We start from the raw sequence: 25550 nt of genomic DNA on the forward strand, positions 1-25550 counted from the left end.
AGGGAGGAGATATTATCCATGTATAAGATGAGCCCAGATTTTGAACATTATTTTAGAGTAAAAAAGCATAGTCTTATACATGGAAAAGTACGGTAATCGTTTGCTGTAGCTTCCTTCTAGACATGTATATAGAATATGCTCTGTGTCACCTTGGTGACAGTGGTTGAAATATCTAAAAAGGACTACTACAAATACATTTTTAGTATAAGTATCTGACTGGCAAATGTCTCATCACATGGGGTATGTGCAAAGTTAACAAACATTTTTCCACTAAGCCGGCTCTTCCCCATGCTTTTCGTTGTAACTATAATTCATTTTTTAAAATTCTTCATTCTTCACTGTGTACTCTGCAGGAGACCGCTAACATTTTCATCTTACTTTATTATAGTCTTGCAGATTACCTGAAAATGCATTGTGATTTTTCTACAGGCTGCAGTTTAATTGCTTGTTTAATTGTCACCTTCTTGTTTGGGAACAGGCAGGGTACTGGGCACTGGTTCCTGTGCCTATTATAACTGAGTAGAAAACAGCCATACCTGCCAAAACACTCTTTGCAACTGTTGACAAAGAAAGACATATTGATTATTACCACCTCTTGGGCTAGTGTGAAAAAAGTGCATTCACTAAAAATACATACTGGATCATTTAGTGAAAAATGTACATCTCACTGGGGATTTAAATTTAAATTCATATTACAATGCTGCTAAAATGCTATAGCAGAAAGAAGGAATTCATTTCCTTAGGTGATGTCATAGTGAAGTGACGAATGAGTATATCAGGTCTTGTTTTATTAACAGATTTCCAGCACAAGTTCACTGTACAGGCTTCTCCAACGATGGATAAAAGGAAAAGTTTGATCAGTAGCTGCTCCAGCCCTCCTGCCAGTCCTACCATCATTCCTAGGCTCAGGGCCATCCAGTGTAAGTAGTTTGCTATAAAATTTGGCCAAGTGCCAATAGGTTATGGTTTCTGTTTAGGACAGGATTCCACAATGCTTCCTGTATAGCGGGGTGGCTAATAATAATAATAATAATACTTTATTGGTCTCAACTCAAAATGACTTACAGCTAAAAAACAACAACAAATTAACAGAAACCCACATAAGAACACTAAAATAAAATAAAAACCTATTAGATTAATACCTTTTAAAAAATCAAGATCAAAAGTGGCAAATGGCCATCTTTTCCACAGTAAGGATACCCGCTCCGCTCCCCTGTAGTCTATTTTCATTCTATGGGCAGTCAGTATGGTACTGATCAGTGCTGGGTAAGAACATAGGGTGAAGAATAAAATCTATGGGCGTCTGATTATTTGCTTGCAGCAATAAAAAAATAATGGCATAAATGCATGCTCATGTTTTTCTGTCCTATTGTCCCCCTCCCAGTAACTCCCAGTGAAAGCTGCAAAACATGGGGGCGCAACTCTGTATGCCAGAAGGAAGAGGAAGGAGAAGAAGAAAAAAGAGGCCAGAAGAAGAAAGGTCGCACGTGGGGCCCAAGTTCTCTTTGTCATAAGGAGCTAACAGCAGGCGAGGATGGGTGAGAAGCGTAATCTTAGCTGCCACTGTGCCATAAAGCCTCAGTCCAGCTTCCTTTTTTCTCCACAAACCTGCCATACTTTAGCTGGTATAATTGTTTGCCAAAGCAGTTTACATTCATTGCAGTTTACATTCATGTTATTTATTCCAATAATAAATTATACATTTAATAAATAGTAATATGCCCTTTTAAAATGTGTTGGGGGGTATTGGATTGTTTTTGTTTTTATTTTGATTATGTATTTTGTGTTTTTATATTGTTATTTTACCTTGTGAATCGTCCTGAGACCTGCAGGTATAGGGTGGTATATAAATTTAATAAATAATAATATTTATGCTCCACGGCAGATAGCAAAAAGAGAGAGAAAGAAAAAAGGTTCACATCACTGCCTACTTGTTAAAATTAAAACAGAACATTCTTGAGTGTTAATACTTGAAACTTTCCCCACTCAAACCTGAAACAAAAAAATGTCCCCTTAAATACTACAACAATATGGTCTCATGGGGATCTGTGTGGAGGTTATTCCACAAAGGTACAACTATCTCAGAGAAGGTCTTGGCATTCTTTGCTCTCAATTTTAACAATGTAATCTGATGGTGTTTGAAGCATCATTTCTTTAGTTGATCATTAACACACGGGGAGAGGATTGCCTCCTATTTTTTTAGATTAGAGGCATAAAAAATACAAAATCAGCTATCTCATCTGCAAGAGATTCATGTTCAAAATCCCATCTCCTCTTAGCCAGTCTGACTTCCCAGTAACATCTCTGCTACTTCAAAGATTGTTCTGTAATCTTAGTATTTCCATGCTCCCTTGCCCACCCCATTTAATCAGAATTATGTTTATTACTCAGTTTCTAGGTATAGAAATGCCTTTCTTTCCTGTCCTGTAGTCTGGCACTTAGGTGAAGGCAGACAGAGAGAATTTGGCTAAAGTCACTGGCGCAAGCTATAAATTATTCTTTCATTGTCATAGGGTTGGCCATCTGGTCATTTGACCAGCCAAAAAATGGCAGTTGTCTATTTGACAGCAATCAAATATTCCATGAAGCCAAAAACAGTGTGTACATGGCAGCTTACTTTCAAAACAAGGTTCAACGAATCTTGGCTTGCTTTGGTAACTAGCCAAAATTTTCACCATGACCCTCCTGCTGTCCTGCAGAAGAAAATAGACGGACTTCTGGCATTTTCCTGAAATGAGAAAGGCAGAAGTTGTTTCTGTTAATTGGCTGGGAGAGAATTGGGCATCTAATTGTCCTGAAAAAAACAACAAAAAACCCAAGCAGAACATCCAGCTCTTCTTGAGTGCTTTGGGCTTTGGCCATCTTTGCAATATCTGTCCTATTAATACAGTAGTATCATTTTTGATTTGGACAAACCTATTTCTCTTAGGAGACAAAGGGGCACACATTTCCATTGAGTTTTGTGTTACATTTCTCATACTTCAGATTGCATTATGTAATAAAGTATACATGAGTCAAGATCCTAAATCTATTGATACAAATGGCTGTTGTGGTAGGCAGGAATAATGGAAGAATCATATTGGGTGGATTCAGCCCTGTTCAACAAACAGGGCTCCTTCAGTCTGTGCAATTGACTTATATCTAGGAGGCTCCTCGGGCAGTGGATTCTCCCACTGTTTTGTGGTTTATCAGCCTGTAACGTTTGCAACCAGTTTGTAGGATTACCTTGAGGAGGGAAGATGACGGAGGAATATTTTATGATTCAGACTCATTTGCTCAGAATAAAGCAGCCAAACTTCATCTTTAAGCCTTCTGTTGGCAAAATTGTGATTACTACAAGGACCCTCAGGAGCACTGTATTGCTGCAAAAAGTGACAGCTGTTAATGTAATCAGTTCTCTATATCTTTTGGGCTATCCTCCCAAAAGCTGATCACATCCTTCATAAATATGTAAGTGAAATCTAGAAGATGCTTATTGCTGAATTGGATACACAGCTGGTATATGTGGTCAGAAAATGGGGGATGTGGATGAAACAGGTTCTGCATGTAAAACTCCCATCAAATTTGAGAGATGGCTCACATGCTTTCCTTTTGGATTGTGGTGTTAAGTAGCAGTCACTAGCAGTAGTGTGGATTATTCTTTGAGTTTTACTTAAGAACAGGATTTTTCAAGTTTCAGGCTAGTCAGTCTTTCCAACCAAGAATTACTTGGTTTCTTATGTCAGGCATCAAAACCAAAATCTCTCCACATAACCATGTCAAGTGTTCTGTAATTACATTTTAGATGTTCAGATTTTTCAGTGCAATAGTGCAGTATTCCTTCTTCATGTAATGTAGGGTTGACATATTTTAAAAAGAGAAAATCCGGACACAAAAGTTGTTGAGTCCCCCCCCCCCCCAAAAATACCAGTTTTCCTGCTATTTAAGGAAATTCACCAAAATCAACACTTCCGAAATGACTTGTCATATGTCTGGATTTTCCGGACATTTCAGCATTTTCTGCCCAGACACTCTTTCCGACATCCAAATCCTGGCTATGTTTGGGAAATTCTAGACGTATGTCAATCCTAATGTAAACAGAGGGAGGGGTCTTTAGACAATAAAGTCTTCAAAGATTTTTGGGCTATGCTCCCTAAATAAGAAATAATGAACACTCACAGCACAAAAATTGGATTTTATGGGTTCTTTAAACCTGGGGAGAGCTGTGATAGTTCAGAAGTCCTGCTATCGATGGTCTGAAAGGAGCATCGCTTTGAAAGAAATAGAGCAGACCAACAACATGCTATTCTGTCTGGGGAAGAAGCACTATGGTGCTGGAAGACCATGTGGGAAGGTGATGAGCAGGCAGGGAGAGATTCCTTTAAAGAGTGCAGCAATGATGGAATTGGCAGGAAGGGCACTGTTGCCACATATTCGCTTGCCAGAAATCCAGGTGGGCAGTGAATCGGGCAGAAATTTATTTTTATATACTTTGGAATTTATACTTGACCCACTGCTCAAATAGGCCCTCATTTTCAGTATGTCTCAGAGTAAGTCCTATTCCAGGGCACTATGTACAATCTACTTTATTGTAAATTAATTGCTGTGCTATGTAGGGAAGAGACTGAATTGTTTTTAGCACCCTCTAGTGACCACCTTGGTTTTTTACAACCCAGGAAAATAGAATACTTTTTCCAGAATAAGAAAAAAAATTTTTTTTTTTAACTCACAGGTTTTGTTTCTCAGCTAAGGCTTGCCAAAGAATTGTCATCCTCTGTTTTCATTTATGAAGGAAGCAGTATTTGCTCTGCCATGCTACAAAGGACAACCCAGAATATTGTGTAACTCTCAAGACCAAGATGAAGGCTACACTTTGTCTCTATATATGAGAGGGGTTTTTGCCTGTAGTAGGCAAAACCAAGAAATGCAACGTAAACCTTCTAACTGAGTGGAGGATAAGAATACAACCTTCTCCCAAATTACATACTTTACCTTGGCTCTTCTTATTTTTGAAGTGAGCATGCTAACTTCACTTTTGTATGTGTCGCCTGCTTAGTGATGTTTATCTAGGTACTTAAATTGGGGTCCTCCTTATATAATGCTCTGAATGTAAGGCTTATGTTGCAGTTCAAATGCTAAACATACACAGATTTAGCCCTATGAACTGCCTAGATAAGAAACCAGCTGTGAATCATATCAAAGGTTTTCTGAGCTGTTCAGAGAAAAAGCAGAGTATAAATGAGATGATAAATAACATTGCAAGTATCCTTTTCCTATAATTTTATATCTCTAAGGATGAATGAAACATAGAAGAGAATAGTGCACTTGCAAAGGCAAATTCATAAAATATAATTTTTATTGCAAATATGCAATACATGAACTTCTTCTGTTGGGTTGATTCCTTCAGTAATAGGTTGGTCTGCAAAGAAAATAAGATTTTGAGTATATGGTTATAAATAAAACTGGCATAAATTCACTGGAATTTTCTGGGCTTATCTCACAGGCTCATTGTGAGGGTACAATATGCTAAAGCAGAGCTTTCCGAACTTTTCATGTTGGTGACACACTTTTTAGACATGCATCTTTTTGTGACACAGTAATTCAGTTTTACTAGCAAACCAGAGGTTAAACTAACCCCTTTCCAGCCCTGGGAGGAGCGTGGGGAGCATTCGCACCACACACCTACACACTGCAGCCAACACACTAAGACACAGTTTGGAAAGCTGTGGGCTAAAAGGCATGTTCTAACCTGACCCTAGGCCTTACTGGTGTGATGGAAAATGCATCAAAGGGTAACCATATACTCGGGGGGGGGGGTAAGGTTACCCTGGTAACCTTAAGACTGGACTGCCCCCATACATTTTAAACAAGCTTTTATAGGCTTGACTTCACTTGGTATAGAATATGATTGTTACGTTTCTAACTAGGATCTGCTAGAAGAGCTGGCAAGATATGCTGTATAAACAGTTGATTGATGGTCTGTTCCCAGGCACATTTCAAAGTGCTGATGGTTATACATAAAGCCCTAAATGACTTGAGACTTGGCTCTCGGAAGTCCCCCTCAAGAGTCCCACTACCATCTGCAGTTAGGAGGGTGGTGACAAAATGCTACATTTTGGAAAGATGCTAGAAAAGCTAGTGTGATGTATGCTGTGTCTTTTTGAGTCCAGGCAATTTTTTTAAAACATCCACGTATTCTTGCATGCATAATAATAATCTTTGTTTTATATGGGTTATTGAATGTGATGCTGCTGTTTTTCTGTATTTTTATATATCACTGAATTTGGTTTTTTTAACTATATGTCACCATGGGAGCTTATTTTTCTAAATAAACTAATATTTGTGATAGATTAGAATAGTTAAGAATGAGGAGATAAATATTGGTCATAAAAACAGACAGAGGAAATAAAGTATCTGCATTTAAATGTGTCTTCTCTTCTCTTTACTTTAGTCTAAAGTGTTTGGATGGATCCAAACAGTGGTCATCTAGTGCGCCAAATCTAGGAAAAGTTCAGAGAACACCAGTCATTTTCCCAGGATTTACAAGCCTAACAGAGATGGGTAAGTACCTGTTAAATGAATTTCTTAAATGCACTGTATTCAGTCTCATGTTTGTTTCTGTCCACCAACACTTACCTCTTACAAAAAAAGCAAACCTCAGAATCTGCTTCTGTAGTCTTAAATTTCAAGACTTGCACCTATTTTTTTTAAAAAAAGATGTACAGTATCATGAAAGTTTTGTTCACACCATTGGCCTGGTTGGGACCAAATGCAATTCCGCTTCTCCCCTCCCAGATTTATCAGGTCACTTCAGAAACTGGGAACACTCAGATAAAGATGTCCAACAATTATCTTAATGCATAGTCAAGTACATGTGGGGAAAGGTTACCTGAGTCCAAAGCCATTTATGGCTTTTAGGTACATGGTTATTTAAAACAATAAGAAACTATACAGTAAGCCACATTGTCAGCACAACACACTATTAAAATAGTGATTAAATGGCAAAATAAAAACTTAAATTCCTGTGTTATAAAATGTGATTTCTCAGACAGTTCCCTGGGTAGATTTGTGTGCTGTCATTCACCTTCAGGTGTTTTCTCCTTGATATATATGATCCATTGAAGTGGGGGACTATTTTGAGAGAAGTTGCTATGTGTGTGTGTGTACACACACCCTCTCACACAAACCATGCATGATTTTTATATTGGAGGGTTCCTTTTTCCTCCCTCTGTTCTGTTTGCGTTGCTTCAGCGGCTAGGCTGAAGGGAGCTGTCCTTAGAAACATGTGTGGCTGCTTTGAGCAACAAGTGGCTCATTTCTGTTTTAGCTGTGCATTATTTCAAATCTCAACTCCTTTTAGTGAGGATCATCTGAACTTATATTGCTTTTATATTGAAATTGGAATCCAATAAACTGTATGTGGCATGTACATTTGACAGCTGCCATCATTTGAAAGGGGCGAAGTTTCCATATTCTTTGTTCAAAATGCAAACATGTTTTTCCATGGTAGCAGTGTGTTTCTATTTTTACACACAAGATGAAGCATAACCCATTCTTATTCATAGTTAAAATGTCAAGGCCCCACTCTTTTGTGTGTGTTTCTGTATCTCTTTTGCAGAGAATGAAGACAGTGATTCTTTGAAAAACGGAGAGACCAAGATGCAGCAATCACCTGGGTCTAACCAATCATACCTCTGCATCCCATTTCAGAGAAGTGAGGACTGGGATGGCCAGTCCAGTGATGCCAATGAGGAAACCACTCCTATGAACTCTACCACAAGCACCCCTCAGCTCACCCCCACTAACAGCCTGAAACGTGGAGGTTCCCAGCACAAACGATGCGAGCTTGCCTTTCTGGGCTGTGGGGCTGTCTTAGCTGCTGCTGGCCTGGGCTTTGATCTTTTGGAGGCTGGCAAGTGCCAGCTGCTAAGCCAGGATGAGCTGGATGCCCCCAAGGAAGAGAAGAAGAAACGTGATAGTATTTTCCAGCGGGCCGGACGTTTCCGTCGGAGCACCAGCCCACCTTCAAGGAAGCTCTTCAAAAAAGAGGAGCCCACATTGTTGCTGGGCGAGCCATCCAACTCCCTGACCCTTCTCTCTTTGTCTTCCATTTCTGAATGTAACTCAACCCGCTCCCTGTTACGCTCAGACAGCGATGAGATTGTGGTGTATGAGATGCCAGTCAGCCCCGTGACAGTGAAGGCTCCCTTGCCAGTAGTTAGTAACCCACTAGTTAATATCTGTGTTGAAAGGTTCAAGCGAGATCCCAACCAGTCCTTGACTCCCACACATATGACTCTCTCTTCTGAAGCCCGGCAAAGGGGGCACAGACGGACTCCCTCTGATGGTGCCATAAATGTGACTGGTCCGCTTGCCAATGGATCCCCTTCCAGGAATTCTTCTGCAGCAGCATTAGGATCAGGTACGCTATTCTTTTCCATCCTTGTACTCCAGAAAGTGAATGCTCTTGCCATTGCACTTCCTGCAGATGTTGCCTCTGAGGTAAGATTGAAGGAAGGCAATAGCTCAATAGCTGAAGGAAACGAGAGGCACTATGTATAATTTTTTACTTCTGTATTTTGAGGGTCTCAAACCCTCAGTGAGTTAGGGATTTCCCCTGCATGCGAATACAGGCTCTGTGGACTGAGTGGATGAGACCAATAGTGGATTCAGCAGTCAAGAGGGCGGTTTCTGCACATGATGTAGAGGGAAGTGAGGGTAGGTGGGGCTCATCAACCTGGGAAAGTAGCCAATCTAGGAGAAGGAAAACTCTGATCCTGAACCTCTGCAGCCTTGTGCCTTAGCCACAAGACTAATGAGTAAACTCTACACAATTCTGGATTGGAGTCCCTAAGATGGTTGGAAAGTGCCATGTATGCCTACTTCTGGCAACTCCTGCAGCCAAGCTGGTGCCAAATGTATTGTTCTGCTTTCCTTTGGACCACCTCAGGGAGGCTCTGAGTGGAGTCTTGTCAAATGGTCAGCCCAGGACCTCCAAACACACTGCCCAGGCTTGCACTCTGGGGAGGTCACTTTGGTGCTGCTAACACAGTGGTTTGACTTCACCCCCAGAGGCGCAGTCCATTGTCTCTCGAGACAGACAGATGCTTACAACAACAGAGGATGGAGGTGTCCTCCATGTATAGGTAGGGTGGACAGTAGAGAAGAATCCCCCAAACACTGGAGTAATGAAAGCTGCTTTTGTGTGGTCTTTAGTCATCTTTCCTCATACTTTGCAGCCTTCTGTGTGGCTGCTAGTTCCAGCTTCCCCTCCTCCTCTATTTCCCTTAATATGGTTTCCCTCCTTAAACACATTTTTCCCATGCCACACAAATTGTACGTATCCAGGTTCTCCTCAAGTGTTTTCTTCCTCTCAAGAATTCTTGCCACCCTAATGATTGCTTCCTTCTCTTCCTCAAACCCAGTTCCTCTCCCATTTTAAAAATGTCTTTAATTAACCCTATCTGGTGCATGTAATAACATCAGATTTGGCATTGGAAGTGATTCAGAGTCTCTCACCATAATTGTTTGAATGCGCTTAAATTTCATGCCAGTAGGAATTTCTGCTTCTTGATTTATTGTCTTATTGATAAATGACAAGTCACTGAACATCCCCTCTGCTGTATTTCAAAAGAAATACTACTTTGGGTAGAACAGCACTGCTGCAACATAAAATCCTAATCTATTCCCTTTACTAACAGTGTAATAGACATTCAATGAGGGATTTATTTTCAACACAGGCTTGGACTATCAAAGCAAAAGAATCCAATATAGGCATTTCTTCCCTAAACTGAATATTAGCTATTGTCATAAGAAACCTTTTAGACACAGGGTCTGGCAGATTATAAAATATAATTTCTAAAGCAAAGTAAATACTCTTACATTGTTGAGAAAGCCTGTAGCCATATAAATTATATTGCATCAGTTCCTGTGCCTAATTTCTTTATTTAGCATTCATATACTGATCTGGTTTGGATTTAGCAGCTTACAGTATACAATTAATACAATAAAACACAGTAAGAATGGCAAAATAAAATTACATTTCTTGTCTCATAAGATTTCTTTCTGATTCCAGTTATCACCCATAACTAGCAGCTTAAGCATGAAACTTCAGTAACACTCCTAAGAATAATTGAATGTGCCTCTAGTTTGAAGTCAGTTTGGTCTAGATGTGTTAACTGTAATAGGAGTGCTTTGTTCCCTATTTTAATGGGGGGAAATTGAACATTCCTTTTCCTTCAAGGTTTACAGTGAATGGTAGTGTTGGTTAAAGGTGTAACTACAGTTACAGTTTAAGTGAAACTCGCCTTTGCTTCCACCTTTTTAGGCTTTGCAATACAAAGAATCATTTGAATTATATAAATTAACTGATAAATTTGATTGCAATCCAGACAGTCAAGGAAATAAATCTTTAATCAGTTAACATTAACTTGTCATCTCTTGGGATTAACCATTACTACCACTTCATTCTGCCTTAACATTCTGTTTCAGTGCTGTACAGTTCCAACTATAATAAGCAAACTGATGTGGGTGCAAGATATCTGGTAGAGTGTGACTGTTTTGGGTACACTGACCCAGCCACTTGCACAAGCCCCTCTGGGAAGAATTGTGAAATTTCCTCAGCAAGTAGAAACGGCAGCTTCCCAATACCATCCTTTAAAAATGGAATCTATTCCAATCTGAGTCTTTTCCTTCTCCATTTGCCTTTTTTGAATTGCAAAATTGGTTCTAAAATGGGAGCTTCTGGGCACAAGTTAATACTTCCTAATTATAAAACCTATACCCTCCCCTGAAAATATGTATGTATTACCTAGAGATAGCAATGGTTATGGGGAGAAACTTCAGAACCTTCATCAATTTTCTCTGGCCCTGGGATATGTTTGCCAGTGGTAGACAGAGCTACCTAAGAGCTGTGAACAGTTGGTAAATAAAATGTAATTGTAACATTTCTGTAGTAAAGAAGCAAATTAGCTTCATAAGATTCATGTTTCACTATGAGCATCCAACATATTTTCAACGTTAAGTATGCTGTCCTCTTCCCTGTCTATGGCTGCATCCATACTGCTGGTTGCACTTTGGCACTAAGATGCTTGTGGGGGAAGAAAAGTCAAGGAAAAAGGAGGTACAGAGATGCATAGTGTGCGTTCACACAACAATCCTTAGACAGTTACATATCTGGACTCTGTCAGCCTTGCTGCCTTGCTACTGCCAGCATCTACCATTTTAGCTTGCAGGGATCAGCATGAAGATCATTGCAGCTCCCATGTGGTTTGCATGCATCAGGTGAACTGAATCAATCCTTTGTCTGACATCACCCTTTGTTTACTTAATGAGCCCGGTGTCTCTCTTCATCAGTGTTGTCTAACCAGTTGGTTTCTCTTTCTTCTCTCCCTTCCTCCCTCTTCCTTTCTTGTGTTCACTGTGTTTTTCCCTCTTTTCCTCCTTCTGGTGGGGGAATAGGTGTATTAAAAACTCCCAGTCCAAGTCAGGGTCCAAATGAAGTCCCTCGACTGCCAGACCCCAACCTCATCTTTCCTCCAACCCCCAGGCGCCATAATGCTCAGCAAGACTCCATGCTGGAGAGACCCAAGACCTTGGAATTCCTACCTAGGCCACGCCCTTCAGCTAACAGGCAGCGGGTTGACCCCTGGTGGTTTGTATCCCCCAGTAATGCTAGGGGCGAGTCCTCTGCTAATAGCTCCAGTACTGAAACTCCCAGTAACCTGGACTCCTGCTTTGCCAGCAGTAGCAGCACTGTTGAAGAGAGGCCTGCACTGCTTTCTTTCCGTGTCAGATTGCCTGAAGAGGAGCGGACACTGTTGGACATGGATGTTGAAGGGCAGAGCCAGGACAGCACCGTGCCGCTATGCAGAACTGAACTCAGAACACGCAAACCTGCAGCATATGAACTCAAGCAAGAGTTCTGGTCCTAGCATGAAATCCACAAGGGATTGGTAAGCTCCTTTAGATTCAGTTCTACTTCTTGCACTAAGAATGCACTTTGAAGACAGGTGAAGTAGAGGGATGCTGCTGAGGTCATATCACAGTGCTGTTTCCACTAACAGATACGGTATTGGGGTACCTGGCCTTTTGTAAGTACATGTAGCTAAGCTACACAGAGCTGCTGACTCTTCTTGTGGGGTTTCCTGTGGTCTTCCTTGTATTTTCATTACAGTGTTAAACTGCAACAAGTAATGTGGGCAAGTAAGCCTCCATTCCTGACCGTCAAGAACTCAGATACCCTCTGTTGGTATGGGTTTTGTAATAACCTCAACTCCTACCTTTTAAATGCAATGATAAGCAGTGTTTGTCTACACTGTTACAATGCAGGAATATATATATAAAGGTTTAAGTGTGTCTGAACCAGCATTCTTGTTGCATTTGATTGAGCTTTTCTCCCTTGATGTCCCAGAACAAATGTTCACTCATTTTTGGTATGCATACAGTTCCTCCTCCTAGAACTGGCTGCTGGGGGGGGGGGGCGTTCAGGATCTTGCCAATGACCCATAGCACCCACCTCTATACTTTTTATGCATCGTGCTGAAAAAAGGCGGAGCCACCTGTTTCTTAGTTTCTGAAAGTAAATGTTAAATAAAAAAGGGATGTCTCAGGTTGCAGTGGTGCAAAAGGATTGGGGCAACGGGGTGGAGCTCTGATAGTGGAGAAATAGAGGTGGGACTCTGAGATTTTGGCTCGGACCCATCATACATGAGCATGAAGTTTAATGAGACACAACCAGGAAGTGGTGAAACACAATGATTAATCTTGTAATTTGATATGAAACGTTGCATTCTTTCACAAATTTTGGTGGTACATTGCACGAAAAACTGCCAGTCAGGATATGCCCTTTCCCCCCTGAATCTTACTTCATTTAGGTAAGTAATTTCCAGATTTAATAATCAATTTGTCTCCCCATTGTTGAGTTGACAAATAGCCCACCCCCAATACCATGTACATGGCTATTCCAAAAAGAAAAATCACATTCAGCATTATAGAGATTCTGGTGGAGAGAAACAGCTTGCACACTTGACCTTAATGACAAGACTTGGGGATACTTGGAAAGCAAATAGAAGTCTCCAGGTCTCAGCAGGAACTGAAGAGCACATGCAATCCCACTGGTCTAGTATCAAATAGTGCTTAGAGCATAATAGACCTTATTACCCCACCCTCTGCAATCTCCTCCCCCACCACCTCAGATTTCAGGAGGACTACATTATGCCTCCAAAGTTCAGCATTTTGTCATGTAAGGCCCCTTCCAGGACCTTTGGTGTGCATGAATTTTGGCAAGCTACTGAGGCCAGCCAAAATCCCTAGACCCCTGCTGCGATTACACTCTTTTATGACTAGATCTATTTCTCCCATCTGGTTTTAAATTATTGTTGCCATATTAAAATAAAGACCTATCTAAAGTTTTGAAAAAGGTGTTTAAAACCTCTCTCATGTAAGTTTCCTTTTTTATTCCTAGGCTGTAATCCCTTTTGCCTATGTTCCTGACATGTCATGAATTGTATCTATAGCAGTTTACTACTTATCTCTGTTGAAAAAGTGGGTATAGATCATTACTAGGAATCAAAAGTGGTCACTCTTAAGGGGTTTTGTGTAAACTTGTAGAAATATTGTTGTCTAGCATCTAAATAATAAAAATCTGAAAATCTGTGCTAGTTCAGGTTTAATTTTGGTTCTGCCACCAGCTTGCTGTATGACATTGGGCAAATCACTTTTGCCATATGTGCCTCAGTTTCTCCATCTGTACCAAGAGCTACCTCATGCAGCAGAAGTGTAGTCTTATTGTGCAAGTTGAACCATATCAGTGCACCTTAAATAGAAGTGGGGCTATACAACTTTGTAACTTTATTGAGATCTATATGCTGAGGAAGCAGTCCCCCTCTGGCAGTTTTAGTGCTATGTAAGTGATCTGCTAGTTCAAGGTGAGTTTGTGCTCTATGCCAGTCCAGATGAGCCAATATAAACTATATTTTCTTGAAGACATGTAGACTGTCTAAATGGCTCACTCCATGAGAGTCAAGCCCTGCTTAGCATTTAACTTACTGCAGTTATAAGCACCTGCAAGTCAAGGGTGGTTCATTCCTAACTCTGGTACTGGTAATTTGAAACAAAAAAAAAATCCTTCCAGTAGCACCTTAAAGGTCTTTAAGGTGCTACTGGAAGGATTTTTTTTTTTGTTTTGACTATGGCAGACCAACACGGCTACCTATCTGTAACTGGTAATTTGAAGTCAGCAACTTTCCTTATTCTAGATTGCATCCATTAAAAAAAAATTAGACGAGCCCTGGCAGGGTCTTGCCCTTGCCCTTGAACTCTGAACTTTAAGAAAGGGGTGGGGGAGCCTGTGGGCTCCCAAAATACTGTTGGGCTACAGTTTCCATCACTCCTGACCATTGGCCATGTGGACTGGGGCTGATGGGAGTTGGAGCCCAAGAACATCTGAAAGGCCACAGGTTCCCTGTTCCCACTTCATGGTGATGTTTAGGCACTATACCTTTTTTAAGAATTCAGGCCCATTACTAAAACTGTGTGATTACCATTATGATTTAAATAATCATAGTCCAACAACCTGCAGTGCAGGAATCTTTTGCCCAATGTGGGGTGTGAACCCATGACCCTGGGGTTAAGAGTCTCATGCTCTACCAACTGAGCTATCCCAGCTCTGCAGCTGATGTACATTCTGCATCAAATGCAGCTTTCAGTACACCATTTCTTTAAAGCTGTTGCCTTTTAGGACACCAAATTGTCCTTCAGGAACATCAGTTTCCTAGTATGTAATCTCTATAAGCCCACAGTATGCAAGTTTCCTACTTGTAACTGTCCTTTGCATGGTCCTCTGTGCAATCATACAACACCCCTCTTCATTTTCTGCTGCAAGAGTTTCTTGCAGTTTCTTCACTACTTCCACAACAGCTGAGTGAAAGGTGCTCGCTCCCCTTCTCCCAAGCTCTTCCTGAGAAGAGAAGGCAGGCATCCTTGGTTGTCAGCCCAAATTCTTGTGGTTCTGGAGGTTGCTGTGCATACCTGGAGATCCCATTTGTATAACTCTGCAGATGACTACTTTAACATTAATAACAATTTAATATCTCTGTTTCAATTTTTGATCAGGATGCCAAATCCAAAACAACTTTTTTATTTTTTTGGTTTGCAAAATCAGCTTTCTTGAAGAGCTCATGTTTACCAGCACTTAACTACTTAAGGTGATTTGCTTGGGTCTCCTTTATGGGTCTGGTTTATGTTTTGTTGAAAGGCTGTGTTCATGTGGAGTAATTCCGCATGTAGGATGTTTCTCATAGGCTAGTCCCTGTGATCTTGCATGCCCAGGTGTAGCACACTCTCACGTCTGATGTTTGTGTAGGTGCAATGTGACAAATGTTTTGTAAGGCTCCTTGTAGAGAGAGTTTGGTTCTTGATATCTGCTGATTCAGTCTACTGTGCTGAACCCCCCTCAGGGCTTTTGTCCCAATTGCCATGTTCACAAAAGTATCTCTAACGCAGTAGCATTAGAAAGCACTCCCCCAACCCACTCCCCAAATTAATATTACAGTCTGTTTACTACATAAATGCTACTGTGTGCTTTGTTTTGTGATGGTGGTTAAGTGATGTTGGAGCCTGCCTTTTCACTTCGGCTCAGCTGTAAGCTGGCAGTGGGAATGACTGACACCCCCCCCCCCAAAAAAACCCCCAAGCTTTGTGACACAACCTGTTGCCTCCTACCCTTTGGGGCTTAAAAATGGTAATTAAATGGCATCAGTGACTGGTTTGTTTCACTGTAGCTAACCCATCTACAGGTTACACTTTTGCATAATCTACTGTATCTCTGTTCTTTGTCAATGTGTTATGTGTATACCTTTGATACATTTTTAATTTATGCTAGAGAATAATAACTAAATTAAAATGGAGCTAATTGAAGTTGATAATATATGTTTGCTTTTCTCTTTGCTTCCCCTCCCTGGATGTATGGTGGGGGATGGGAAAGTAAAACAAGGATGCCAAGCAGGCTTGGTTCAATGGCTACAATTATTATTGTATTACAGTGTAATGCTATTCTAGGCCTTGTCTCAAGATTAGAGCACACAAACTTGAATAAAACCGTTATAAACACCAATTGTGTAGTGAGAGCTTCATTTTCTCTTTTTTGCAATTCTTACCTAGAAATGTTGGGCTTTAATGATGTTGTGTGTATGTTATATCCTTGTGCTCGCTTTCTATCATATCCTAACCTGCTTTGTCAATACAGGTAATTTCTGATGAAGAGCACCCTTTGTGTGTTCTCTTCGGTCTTGAACCTGAGTGCCGTGGATTGATTTCAGTCAAGATGATTTCAATCATAGATTTTGAAATAAGTTTTCTCGTTTTGAAAAGCATATATTTCTTGAACAAGCACTGCTTTATCAATTAAAACATACTACTTTACTGCTAAACAGAGGCTTTATACAGCTAGAAGCATAATCAAAAACTTTTTACTGTGCAGTTGATGTGCCTCATACACAGTAGATTGTCCATTTATAGACAAGATACTATATTTCTGTTTGACTGTTTAGCTCTCCATACACATGCAAGGGTACTAAGCAAAATTGATTACTTGAAGGGAAAGGTTGCAGATCTATGCCTATGGAAGTCCCATTGAACCAAGTGGGGCTCATTTCCAGGTAAATAGTCATAAGATTTATTTATTTATTTATTTTTGGGATTTGTATCAACCCTCCCCCTAAGGTCAAAGGGCAGACAGCAACAGAAACAAACTGCAGACAGAACAACAAATATAGTAAGGAGAATCATTTTTCTTTCCATCTTTTAAAGTTTCCTGGTGAGGTAGGCTATATATTTTCTGTTGCCCTAGTGATTTTATTATTATGTGTGTTTAGTAAGCAGCTTTTAGCATTTTAAGTAGAGGCAATGGATAAATATGACCCACACTGCACTTCAAGCGGCATAGACATGAAATATTGTCTTCATTCCTCCTAGCCATTTCTTCTCCCCACCATACAACATGCTTGTGTGTTTCTTTCCTTTTTTCTTTCTTTCCATACTCTTTGATGTGATTCATTTTTATTCTATACTTTTCTTCTCCTTCCACTGCTTCCCATCTCAGAAAACTCCATGCGGCTTAATATTCTCCCCCACTCACCTCAAATTGAATCCAGAACAAATACTGGTAGTTTTCTTTTATTAATTCCATGAGACCCAGGCTGCATAATCTCACCAGCATTTGCTAATTTAACCTGTCATCTCTTGGATTAATTTAGAAGAGAAAGGCTGTAATCCTAACCCTACCTACCTATGAATAATCCCTACTGAATTGATTAAGATTTAATCCTAAATAGACCTGGTTAGGACAGCAGCCTAAATGTTAATATTTCTTGCCATCTCTTAAATTTAAAAAGTTCACAGTAGCCAGAAGATGGCGCTCACTGCACTGTAGTAACCATTTTATTCTCCTGTGAACCAAGGTGGTCTGAGCACTAACTCATTCTTTTCAGAATCTCCTAGTAGCTCCCCTAATATAATCTGATTAAGGAAGGAAAATTCACACTTCTCCATCTGACACAGCTAATACTAATGAGCAGTGATTCCCCTTCATTTCTAATGAAAATCCGACAGATATAAGCCTCTTTAGAGATGGGAGAATGACACTCACTGTCTTGAAGAAAAGCCGAATTAGTTGGGGCAGAATTCTACTTTCTGTGCAGTAAAGCCTGCTGAGGAGGTGTACAATTGCAGATTTGGGAGGACTTGCAGTTCTGTCTATTATCTCTGTGAAAATTTACACAACCAGTAAAGCTCCACTGCACAAAAGTAGGGTTCGAAATGTGAACACACATGTGTAACAGCAGGCAGTGCCTTAAGAGCCCCTCTCTGTGGCTGAGAGTGAGGGGGTGTCACTTTCAAAAGGGCACCCACCACCTGCAGGTTTTAAATAACTTTGTAAAAAACGAATTATTTCAATTTCTGATAAAATTAATTGATTCATGGGCATTTTTTTTTAGTCTGATGAAAGGCTTTTAGTTTATTCAAAATAGCAACTCTAATAAGCTGTGCATTTGGTGAACTGAAAATAATGAAATGATGTTGGGCAGGAAATGAACTGCAGCACCCACAAAAGCTTGAGGGTTGTTTTTTTTAGTCTGTAAGGTTCCACAATACTTTGTGTTGCTTTTTTTCTGTGACAGATCAACGCAGCTGCTCTTCTGGAAATGCTTCCCTTCCCTCTGTCTTTGCAAATGGTGCATTGCATTTAACTGTGAGATAACGTATTCATTCCATAAAATGCAGACTAGTTCTGTACACTACATTTGTGGGTCAGGAGCAGCTTAGAACAGCAGTCAATTACCAATGAGTTTCTCCTTTTGAGAACCCTAAGTGCTGAGGGTTGGACTAATTGGAAGCAACTGTAGGGGAGCAGATGCCATTTTAAACAGTGTGAGCTGGGATTGTGGAGGTCTTTCTCATTTTAAGACTATTTTTAAAAATATGTTGATGTAGGAGGCAGAAGAGAGAAGCATGGATGAGTGGACTCTGATAACTTGATAAAAATCCACATATTCTCGGGAGAGGGGAAATAAAGCAGTCCTATAAACTGATTTTAAAAGCACTGAAGAGGAAAGAGAATGGATGAACTCAAGATGATGATGAAATTAGTTTTGGAGATCAGGAAGAATGGATTAAGTGTGATGCATGTATCCAGCATGCATGTATCCTGGAATTAATCTGTTCTAACTGTGTGACATAATATGTGGTAAAAACTTACACATGGGAATGAAAATGCCTTGGGGCTGTTGGTGTTGAATTATACTCAACTGATGCATAGCTATAGAGGCAGACTTCTCCCCCCGTCCCTTAAACTGAAGATGCGTTCCGCCACATAGTTTGAAGGATCTAAGTTCACCTGATGGATGGGGTGTAAGTCATTTGACCCAAATTTTGACCTCCTTTACGGTGTTACCTCGGGTTACATATGCTTCAGGTTACAGACGCTTCAGGTTACAGACTCTGCTAACCCAGAAATAGTACCTCAGGTTAAGAACTTTGCTTCAGGATGAGAACAGAAATCACGCAGCAGTGGTGCGGCGGCAGTCGGAGGCCCCATTAGCTAAAGTAGTGCTTCAGGTTAAGAACAGTTTCAGATTAAGAACGGACCTCCAGAACGAATTAAGTTCTTAACCCGAGGTACCACTGTACTTGGCTTTGGGAAGGCGGCTTGAGGACTATGAAGGAGGGCATCAAATGTTGCTGAGGGCGCCGAAAACAGCCTCAAAGACCACAGGCAACCCCCAGGCTGCGTGTTGAACCACCCTGCTCTAGAGCAATGCCAGTCAAGCCCCAGCAAGCACACAGGCCAACTTTTAACTTCAGCTGTCACAAATTGCATATGTCCAGCTCTTGTGCAACGTGTATTTGTTAGATCGCGTTGTGCACTGTAATTAACCTTTTCAACCTGTTCAAATCATTAGGGAAGTGGTTAACAGTGTAAAGATGGTTATGATGATGCAGGCAGGGAGGGCATCTATTCCATTTGCTTCAACTGCCCCTCTCTTCAGGGACCCATCCCCAAGAATGTAAGAAGGGCCCTGCTGGGTCTGGCCATAGGCACACCGAGTCTCCAGCCTTGTTCTCACAGTGACCATCCAGATGCTATGGGGAACAAAGTGCCTCTAATACTGGAGATAGTAGACCAGGGGTCAGCAACCTTTTTCAGCCGTGGGCTGGTCAGACCCTGTGGGGGCCCGGACTATATTTTGAAAAATAATAATGAATGAATTTCTATGCCCCACAAATAACCCAGAGATGCATTTTAAATAAAGGCACACATTCTACTCATATAAAAACATGTTGATTCCCAGACCATCCGCGGGCCAGATTGAGAAGGTGATTGGGCCGCATCCGGCCCCCGGGCCTTAGGTTGCCTACCCCTGTAGTAGACAGCCGTTCTGGGTGGTGGCCACGGATAGCCTCATCCGCCCTGAATTGGTCTAATCCACATTTAAAACCTTCTGAATTGGTAGTCATCCTACATCTTGCAGGAATGAATTATATAGTTCATCTATGCACTCTGTGAAGAAGTACTTTCTTTTGTCTGTCCTGAATCTGTCCAGTTCTGGTCCACTGGTTCTAATATGAGAAAATGAGAAACTTTTCTTGTCCACTTTCTTCACACCATGCACAATGTTATATAATTGACCTTTTTTCTAAGCTAAATCACTACACATACAAATATTTTACTTTGTGGGGGGGATGCCTTACTCAGGTTTCACTCTTCTTTTACTCTTCTAGTAAGAGTGGTCATTTTTCAGGGTTGACCCTCCTCCTTGGTGGTCCCCCATACTTAAATCTGAGACCAAATGTTACAGCTGGAGAGGTTTACTTTGATCTGTTGATAACAAAGTTTGAAATACACTGAACTCTGCATCACTTGGACTTAGGTAGCCTCTGTAGTCAGCTGTTCAGGGTTTCTGCAGTTCTGTACAGCCTGATAAGCAAAAAATGAAGCTCTGCTGCTGTTTGCTGTTTCACAGTGACTGCTGATAAAGGAACATTTATCTACAGTATGTTCAGGCAGCCCAAAGGTGGCAAAAATGTGTTTTAGATTGAAGGGATCACGGAGAGTATTCAGGATCTCCAGCTATAGCTGATGAATCTGCAAGGATTTAGATTCTGCAGTAATACATTTTGAAGAGATTGTGTCCATTGATTATTCAGCTCCATTAGACTTTTTATTGGATTATACCTAGCAACTAGGATTATTCGACTGAGATGTTAAAGGAATTGAAGATATCAGGTGTGTAGGGAATATCTATAAGCTTTTCTAGGGACTCTGTGAACTGTTGCTGCCTTAGCTTGAACAAATCATGTGGAAATCTAATTTCTCTGAGGAGCTAGTCTTTTAATTCCCAGTGGTTACAGTCCTCCTCGATTAGGTTTGCAAACAATGTGAATTTGGTGGGCGTATGGAACTTCCTTACTTTTGAACCTAAACTATTTTTCCACAACTACTCCTTGGGAATAAATCAGTTTCATGAATCAGAATACAGGCATCTTTCAACTAATACACACTTACTATTTATGTAAACTTTCTCTCGCAATTGCTTTAGTTTGAGATCCAACTGCAAATTGAGCATCTCTGGAGAGCAACAGCATCCTTGAATATGGCCCTGGTAAAACTTGTCCTTTGTGGAAGATAATGGATACTTTGCCTTTAGTATATTAGGGAAGAGAGCAAGCACCAGAAGTTTCAGGAAGGGGTGGTGAAAAGTGTGCAGACTTGAATTTGTTTGCTGTTTTTATTGGTACCTTTAAAAAGCAAGCAGTGGCTTGACATTTTGTGAACTTTAATTTTTTTTATTTTAGAGCTTTGAAGACTAGATGCTCCATAGCTCATGTTGTTTATCTCCCTTGATACTTTAAAAAAAAAACAACCACGAATGAGCCATAGTTTTGTAGCAAAGCTAACCCACTTCCACATGCCACATACACAGTCCATTACATGTGTGTTTGATACTATCTTCATGCAATAGCTCTGCAGCTTCTGCCTTCCCCACCCCAATTTGGAAGGTGACATGTTCCTGGGGCATGGGTGTACCAGTTGTTTGGGTAAGTGCCAAAAGAAATTTGAGGAATAGAGTTGAGGTATTCTGGCTTTGTCCCTTGGAACCAGGGCTTTGTGTTCCAGTACAGTGGTACCTCGGGTTACATACGCTTCATGTTACAGACTCCGCTAACCCAGAAATAGTGCTTCAGGTTAAGAACTTTGCTTCAGGATGAGAACAGAAATCGGGCTCCAGTGGTGCGGCAGCAGCAGGAGGCCCCATTAGCTAAAGTGGTGCTTCAGGTTAATAACAGTTTCAGGTTAACTACGGACCTCTGGAATGAATTAAGTACTTAACCCAAGGTACCACTGTATTGTTGCATGCCACTCCTATCTGTAAGAGGTATGAGATTTCAAGGGTTCTGAGCACTTAGCCAGAGTTCATGTTTCTTTTTGGAATGAGGCACAGTGGAATCTGTGGTGTCTTTATGATATATTGTTTACACATACACATATATAGAACGTGAACCTACGATGGAGGCGTTCACAGCATCAGCAGCCCAGAAGAGTCTTGCTTCTTCCATAGCCACAGCTTTGGATTCAAATAGAAATCAAACATTGCTGTCTGATCGCACTTTCCAGCTTGCTGCTTGCTTCTAGTTCACATCACAGCCCCTTTCAACTCTAAACTCAGACTTTTGTCATCCTAACTATCTCAGAGTTGAAAGAGGGACCCCACCCAAATGCCGTCTGGCACAGAGCCCCCTTTCATTTGTAATTAATGGCCCAACAGGAAACTAGCCTGGCTTGTATTTTAACACTTGATGGATCTAGGGATCAGAAGGCTTGATTAGATTTTAAGACTTGCTGTATTCAGGGGAAAGGGGCCTGGCACCCACAAACTCATAACAGTATTATTTGTCTCCTTCTGTTTTCCCCAAGATGTTTGTGACAGCCTTGCTGGGATTTTATCCTCAAAGAACATCCCTGTGAGTTAAGTTAGGAATGTTAGACTGAGAAAAAGTGTTCTGAGACCACCTAGCAGAACAAGGATTGGATCCCTGTTGGAGTGAAGTTAGGAAATTTCAATAGACAAAACTTTGGTCAAGTAAGGAAGCAAAGTATTATGGGAAGACCAAAGCTGTAAGATTTATGGGAATGTGTCCTTGGTACTTTAAAACTACAGACTAACAGTCTCCAAATGTGTGAAGTTGCTTATCTCAGAAAGGAACTTTTCCAGTTGATTAGTGGCCTTCTGACACCTGGTGCCTAGCTCATTCACACCCAAACAGTGTTGTTATCAAACCCCAATCACTCTGAGAATGTGTATCTGCTGAGTATCTGAAGAAGGGAGGAACCCTTTGATCCAAAGTCCTGGGAACTGACGAGCTCAGCTGTCAGAAGTTAAACTTATTAGCCAACTAGCTCACCATTGGTGAATTTAAACATAATCAAGAATTTTGATTAGGTCTGCGTTCTGTTTCCACGTGAGGTTTAGAAATCAAGATCCTAGGAAAGGACTGAGAAAGTGCGCTCTGCAATCCACAATTTGCCTGTCTGCCTGTGTCATTCTGACATGCGAGTCTTTGTAGTGAAGTTTCGTACTGCCTTTGAGATGCGGAACCAGCTAAGGACTTTGAAATCATCCTAACTTTGCCTTTGTTCTTAGTTTGTGAGTATACTAGCTAGTCATAGTCTACAATGTCTTTGTTTTACTTGTTTGAATCGTACAAGAGATGTACCTACCTTTTAAAGTATGTTTAATCCTGTTTTTTAAATAAATTTAAAAAAGAGATCTTTCTTGTGTCTTGTGTGCCATTCTGGGGGGAAGCCTGAATCCAGAGCCTGATCAATCAGCCATACTACATCTGTTGAATTTCTGCCTACAATTTGTGGAAACAATTTGCAGGTTGGGGCAGCCAGTAACTAGGAAGTATAACCTCCCTTGGGTTATGTCTTCTGGTGCCCTGGTACAGGGGAGTGGTGGCAGCAACTACCTATTTTGATGCGCTTTGTCCTGTAAAAAGTATATGCTGCCGGCCGCCGTTTCTCTAAACCTGACCCAGCTGGATGGTGAGGATAGGTGAGAGGTGAGGGAGGGGTGCGTGGCTGGAGCATTACTGCACCTGTCCTCCCTAGTTCTATGTATTTTTAATCTTTTGTTGGAAGCCGCCCAGAGTGGCTAGGGAAGCCCAGCCAGATGGGCGAGGTAGAAATAATTATTACTACTACTACTACTACTACTACTACTACTACTAAACCACACAATGTTAAAGCTGTATTATGTAGTAGAAGCAGTTGCTAGACATGCCCCCATATCCCTTCTCTCCCTCCCTGCCCAACAAAGTGAAACCTAGATAAATTCCTTAATTGCCAAATTTGTCATCAATTCAGATAATTAAATGAGACTTCAGAAACTATCTTAATTAATCTGTTGGTGGCATCCGGTCGAGAAATCTGTTTAATTTCCTGAGGGACGTAGTGACTTTGTGTAAGGAAATGGAAGATAAAACGCCCACTGGGTTTTGTCTCATAGGGGTTTTATGGCAATGTAGGGAAAGATTTGAGAATATCTTAAACATTTGTTTGTGAATGACCAGTCTCTTGAGATATGATCCATTTTCTGCTCACTGCTTTTGAGGCCATGGGTTACAGCATTCTGGTAAGTTATGAATAATAAAAAAAAACCTGTTCATTACTTTTAATGTCAAGACAGTTTTTCAGCAGGCATCCTATTATTGTGTGCAATAGATGAGTGAGCATCAGAAGAAAATCCTGCATTTTTAGATCAATCTCATCTTGAAGGCCTTTTGTAGCCAGGAAATTTATTCAGAGTGACTGAGTTCAGCAGACCATCACTTGCCTTTAGGATCAACGACAGAATATCTAAGGTACAAATTTGCTCAAGGAAAAATATATGGAATGGCTAAGTTACATCAGAAATATGCCTAAATCCTCTGAGACGTAGAAGCACAAGAGGTTATACTCTATGGTATACTGGGGCATCAATTGACAACATTACAGATAGGTGCTTTGTTCTTAACCCCCCACTCAGCCGCCACCTTCCTTACTCCCTGGTAAGTAACTCTTGTTTATCTCACATGAAGCTCTGTTACTTCAAGTTAAAACCATCCCTCCCCCATAACCAAAACCTTAGCGCAATAAACTAAATGCTCTGATAACTAGATTAAAACAACAGGATTGGTATTCAGCTAAATTGTACTCAGAGCAGACCCCTTGAAATTAATGGACCAAACTTGGTCGTGTTCATGAATTTTAATGGGTGTACTTGGAGTAAAACGTGGTTGAAGACCCCACCCTAAAAGGAAATACTGGGAAATTAGGAGGGGAATTCAATGTAACAGTTTTCTGATCGTTCCATCAGCACAAGTTCCCTCTGTGCCCTGCTCTGGGCGATATACCTGACCCTCCAGAGTAGATTTGGGGGAGGCATCGTGGGAGAGGTGCAAGGAAACCCCATTGTGCTAGCATGAGCCCTTGCGCTGGCTCCTGCCAGTACGCCAAGTTAGTTAAATTGCAACACATCTTGCCAATGAGTGCTGCAAGTTGTGTGCCCTATGCTCTGCATTGCGGGTTTCCTTTCTCTTCCTTGTTCATGAAAAAAGATTGAATGGTTCAAAGTTAAAAAATCTGATATGGATTTTCATTTTTTAAAAAAATCCATTTTTTTTTAAAAAAAAGCAAGCAGCTGCTTCCATATAATCTTAACTGGACAAAGTAAACATACAACTGTACATGTGTACAGGATCTCATGTAGGACAAATGTCTGATTTGAAACATTACTGATTTCTCTTTCATTGTTACAGTTTTAAGTGCATGCCTTAAAATTTTCCGAACAATTCCCCAGTAACTAAACTACAGCACTCAAGGAGATTTAGGGGTTCAAGTTAAAATGGGTTAAAACTTCATTAGTCCAGCTATTTTCTATCAGATGTCACCATTGAAGGTCAAGCAAAGAGGTACCTGATAGCTTTTGAAAGCTTGGCGGTGAGGTCACCAGAAGGACGTGGTCTCTTTG

The 25550-nt window shown here is 40.8% G+C and overlaps 1 protein-coding gene and 1 long non-coding RNA gene across 3 annotated transcripts in view; one reads left to right on the plus strand and one right to left on the minus strand.

Annotated features, from left to right (window-relative positions):
* MAP3K9 (mitogen-activated protein kinase kinase kinase 9) overlaps positions 1–25550 on the plus strand; it is an 80566-nt gene that overhangs the window by 22956 nt on the left and 32060 nt on the right. The window contains exons 7-11 of one of the 2 annotated variants that reach the window (XM_083746468.1): positions 798–920; positions 1385–1538; positions 6431–6540; positions 7598–8401; positions 11723–11933. In XM_083746468.1, the coding sequence (XP_083602594.1) occupies positions 798–920; positions 1385–1538; positions 6431–6540; positions 7598–8401; positions 11723–11933 (1402 nt within the window). Of the gene's footprint in view, positions 1–797; positions 921–1384; positions 1539–6430; positions 6541–7597; positions 8402–11439; positions 13634–25550 lie in introns of those variants that run through there. The other variant, XM_083746467.1, reaches the window with a different exon arrangement.
* On the minus strand, positions 365–25064 carry LOC310848854. Its single transcript, XR_014566660.1, has 4 exons — positions 24143–25064; positions 4710–4794; positions 2618–2728; positions 365–557 (listed from the first exon to the last, which is right to left on the minus strand). It is a non-coding gene; the product is annotated as an uncharacterized lncRNA (long non-coding RNA).

The sequence above is a fragment of the Podarcis gaigeae genome (genome assembly GCF_964106915.1).
Source record: "Podarcis gaigeae genome assembly, chromosome: 1".
Taxonomy (NCBI): domain Eukaryota; kingdom Metazoa; phylum Chordata; class Lepidosauria; order Squamata; family Lacertidae; genus Podarcis; species Podarcis gaigeae.